General features: G+C 44.7%; 1 protein-coding gene across 1 annotated transcript; it reads left to right on the top strand.

The window, feature by feature from the left end:
* The first annotated feature begins 280 nt into the window (after window positions 1–280).
* Window positions 281–4,156, top strand: LOC139532246 (protein sprouty homolog 2-like). Its single transcript, XM_071329626.1, has 2 exons — window positions 281–817; window positions 2,262–4,156. The coding sequence occupies exon 2, from the start codon at window positions 2,313–2,315 to the stop codon at window positions 3,366–3,368; it is 1,056 nt and encodes a 351-aa protein (XP_071185727.1). The 5' UTR covers window positions 281–817; window positions 2,262–2,312; the 3' UTR covers window positions 3,369–4,156.
* The last annotated feature ends 222 nt before the right edge of the window (window positions 4,157–4,378 follow it).

The following is a 4,378-nucleotide window of genomic DNA, read 5'->3' as shown; positions in this document are numbered from 1 at the left end:
GCTACACACGTTCTGAACAAATGCCGCCTATCAAGCTGCAGACCTGACATGCCTTCAATTTACGTAGTCTAGGCTATGTTAGAACGTTTTGCGTTTTGCGAGTATAAATCGCTCTGGATGAGAGCGTCTGCTAAATGACTTAAATGTAAATGTAAATTTTGCAATGCCTGAAGTTTTGTCACTGGGATTGTGGCCCGTCCCCTGCAGTTGGGAACAGTTTGATAGCGCAGGGTGTGAATGCAAGCCCTGTAGCTACAGCCAATGAGCTGGGACCGGATACGAGATATCCTCTGAAACAGCAACTGCTTTGTCCCCCCTCACTTCCATATGACGCCATTTACAGCATAAACCCGACCTCTTCTCCGGAAAGAGGAAAAAACAAGATGAGAAAAACTTGAAACCACCTCAGTGTGCAAGGCAGCCAAACGTTCAACAATTACAGCGAGTATTTTTTAGAACTGTCCAGCCTACGTCGAAGTGCAACAAACTCGAAGGCCGTTGGCTATTTGTGTACACTCAACGGATTCAAAAGTATCGCGTGCGCATTTTCACTTTTCTAATTCACAAAAAAAGTGGAGAGCCAGCAAGCCCCTAGTGATTGATTCGTTTTTGGCACTTTTTCGCCTCGGGTTCTCTCGCAGTGGAATGTATGGCTATGTTTTTGATATCTTAAAATTGGAATCTGGAAATATTGTTTGTAGCTACTTTATCATTGCATTGGATTGTGTGGATGGGATTCCAGATGAATTTAAGCAGGAATAAACTTTCAGAATTTGGAATTTAATACAACAAACGGGGCTGAAGTGGTGCGAACACGGTGAGTTCGTGAAATTAAGTTTGTGCTATTTCAACAACAATGTAGCCTAAATATGATCGTTACAATGTTTAAAAGTTGTAACATAAGAGTAGCCTTACCAATTCAGTTTTATGCATGCTCTCGGACTCGGGAGTTCCAACTGCCGACCCGCATTGACTTTCCCCATCCTTTCTCCAACCTTCCCCGTGCAATCCCAGCATTTTCTCATCTGAATAGGCCTACAGCTTCTTGCTCTAAAAAGTAGTGTTTTAGTTTTTCCCCTTCTGAATAACGGTCTAGACATCACCCTCTTATTAAAACAATTGATAGCCTGTCTGTAGATCATGCATTTTGACTAGATAAATTGAGTAAATACAAAATCTGTGAACGGTAGCCTGCACATAAACACATATTTAGCGCAGTTGAAAAGTGTTTTTGTTGTTTTATATTCAGAACAAAATTAGAGGGCTATTTTACATTATAGAAGAAAGGTGGAATGATAAAAGTCAATATTTGAATGTTTGGTGGGGCTATTGGCGTTTATGTTAGGCTATTTCATAATAGGACATTTGGGTTTTTACTTTTCCGTCTCGCCTGTCCATTTGTCTATGTAAAGCCCATCTCAAATGTCATGGTCTTTGGGCTCATCCGCTGCCCTACACACGCACACTCAAACAAGAGCGTCATGCACACCATGATGTATCAGGCTAATAATTGCCTCCAGAGTGAAATGACAAATCTATAGAAATGTTCAATTATGAGTCCCTCGAAACTAGCAATCAGTTGTTTTTCACTCATTTGGAAATGGTGGCAACAAGTCTAAAGTCTCTACCTTCTAGTTATGGAACATATAAGGATGCAAGTTTTGATACACAGTATGCGCATGAAGACATGTTTGAGTGCCTCAACTTTCGTTGAAGTTGTAGATTAGCCCTGTCTCAGCATTGCCTCATGTTCTCTTCCTTGCGTGCTCTTTATTTTCCCTGTATGTATCTCATGTAATAGGAAATAGTTGGTATGTACCTAAGTCCTCCAATCAGAAGGGTTCAGCTGTCAATGTTACTGTCAATTTCCCAACGTACAGAAACATGATCAATCCACTGTTTCATCATGTCAAATCTTTGTTTTTGTTCTCCTATCATATGAAATGGTGAAATGCTGCCTTAGAGGTACAGTTAGGTATATATTATGCTGTTGTTACTTATCACATCCTTTTAACACCAAACAGAAAGTGCCTAAGGTTAGGGGATATGATTGGAATTGGGCATTGGCCTACACTTTTACATTGGAACAGTAATTCTTAATGTGAGGTGTTGATATATTTGTCAAGGAAAACAACTCCAGTTGGTAGCTAGCCAACCCATGTTGCCAAACCCTTATCATCAGTTATAATTTGCATAGGGTCGTTTCTACTCAAATGTCACCTGGTCGTCTCATATATATATTTGCCTATCTTTCTCTCCAGGACTTCAGATGTGTTCAATGCCAGCCGGAGGGGTCCTTCTTCAGAGCCAAGATGGAGACCAGTACTCAAAATGGCAGTGGTGGCGGAGGGTCGGCCGGCTTGCTGCGTGCTCTGCGTGACAGCGGGAGGCTACACCGGCCTCACCATGCACAGGAAGGGCAGCCCGATCCTGGGGTAAACCCCAGCCAGCAGGCCCCTGTGCTCTCGCTGGACCAGATCAGGATCACCGGGAGCAGTAATGAGTACACAGAGGGACCAACGGTGGGACCCATTGTGGTCCCTAGGCCCCCTGGCTCCTTGCCCACCCAGCAGAAGAATGACCTGGTGGTGCCACTGGGCCTGGGGACCAATGAGCAACTGGAGCCCCAGGACCCCAGGCCCAACCAGAGGAACTTACTTCCCCAACTTCAACAACTTCCTCAGCCCACACACTCCACAGTCCCCCCTAGGGATGCCCTATCTCTTTCTTCTAGCACAGAGGGCTCCAGAAACAGCCCGAGGACCAGTACAGGCAGCACGTCTTCCGTGCAGAGGCTCCTGGGTAGCCCGGCGGTTAGCGAACGGATAATCAGGACCCAGCCCAAACGAGTGGAGCTTAAACAGGAGGAATTGAAGCCCCTTGCTAGTACGGTCGGCGGGGCGGTGGTGGCCACGGTGCGCGGTGCCCCTGCCGCTAGGGAGGGGCTGCTGGGTAAACACGTCTACCGCTGTGAGGACTGTGGCCGGTGCAAGTGCCAGGAGTGCATGTGCCCGCGCGCCCTGCCCTCCTGCTGGATGTGCGGCCGACGGTGCGTATGCTCGGTGCAGAACGCGGTGGACTACGGGACTTGCGTGTGCTGCGTCAAGGGCCTGTTCTATCACTGCTCCAGTGACGACGAGGATACATGCGCCGACAAGCCCTTCTCCTGCAGCCAGTCGCACTGCTGCGTGCGCTGGTCGGCCATGGGCCTTCTTTCCCTGTTCCTACCCTGTCTCCTGTGCTACCTCCCAGCTAAAGGGTGTCTTGCCGCGTGCCAGAGCTGCTACGACCGCGTCAAGCGACCGGGGTGCCGGTGTAAGAACACTAACGTTGTCCACTGTAAGAGTGTTGACTGTAAGCCAACGTAAAGGGAAAGTACCTTGGGTGTTGTGGAGAATCGATGGGGGTTGACAACTTTGGGCAACTGAAACGATCACCTCATCACGTTTTGGCCAAAGTAGTCAGAAGTTGATTGGGGGTTTGGCTAAGCTGAGCTGTTTGACGTGGTTTGTGTCGTTTGTTTTCAGCTATGGTTGTTAATACAGGCTGCTTGATCACCAAGTGTCCTGATTTTGTATTGTTTTAATCGAAGTCCAGAATGTTAGCCCTTTTGACATTTAATACAACTGATATGCTATGGACAGACTCTCCTGACTAACTTGTTTGTGAATAGTAATCGCAAAAGTATGTAAATTAGCAAATGACCTCCTCAGAGATGTTTTATTTTTGTATATATAATATTTCAACTGTGAAAAGCATTCTGCCAAACCAGAGGCACCTTGATGATAGATCCATATATATTATATAATACAATGTTTAATGTTGTACATTCATGGGAATGTATATCAATCATTTTTTATGTTTGCCTTACAAGAGACATTTACACATCTTATCCCTTCAACTCTACTTGTAAATTGTACAGTGACCCAATAAGAAAATCTTTATTTTCTAATTTCAACATTGTTTTAGTGGAAAGAATATTTATTTGAAGTTTTATTATTTTATAAAGAAAATATTTATTTTGAGAAGCATCTTAAAAAAACATCAGCCTGTTCCAAGTACTCTGATGTTGTTGCAAGTTAGGGTGACTAGGGTGTCAAATTGGATGCATATGTTCGCTATGAAATAGAAAAATATATTAACGTTTGAAATTAAACCCTGCTGTTTTTGTCAGTTCTTGTGTATGCATGCCCAATATCTTCAAGTTCTCCCCGGGGTAATGTTTTATGATATCAGATTGGGACACTATCTTTTATTGTCTTGGGATTGTCTCAGCAGGGACTGATATTCCAATGGACACTTTGCCAGCTTGACATTATGGCTTCACTGCCCAGAGCCAATCCTTTGGAATCTGCGTAATAACCCAAAATGCTGCACT

The sequence above is a fragment of the Salvelinus alpinus genome, chromosome 10, assembly GCF_045679555.1.
Source record: "Salvelinus alpinus chromosome 10, SLU_Salpinus.1, whole genome shotgun sequence".
Taxonomy (NCBI): Eukaryota; Metazoa; Chordata; class Actinopteri; order Salmoniformes; family Salmonidae; genus Salvelinus; species Salvelinus alpinus.
The sequence above is the reverse complement of the archived record's forward strand: the minus strand, read 5'-3'. Positions and strand labels throughout refer to the sequence as shown.

Bases quoted from the DNA above. Each gene is read 5' to 3' on its own strand.
- LOC139532246 (XM_071329626.1), top strand. From the start codon at position 2,313: ATGGAGACCAGTACTCAAAATGGCAGTGGTGGCGGAGGGTCGGCCGGC.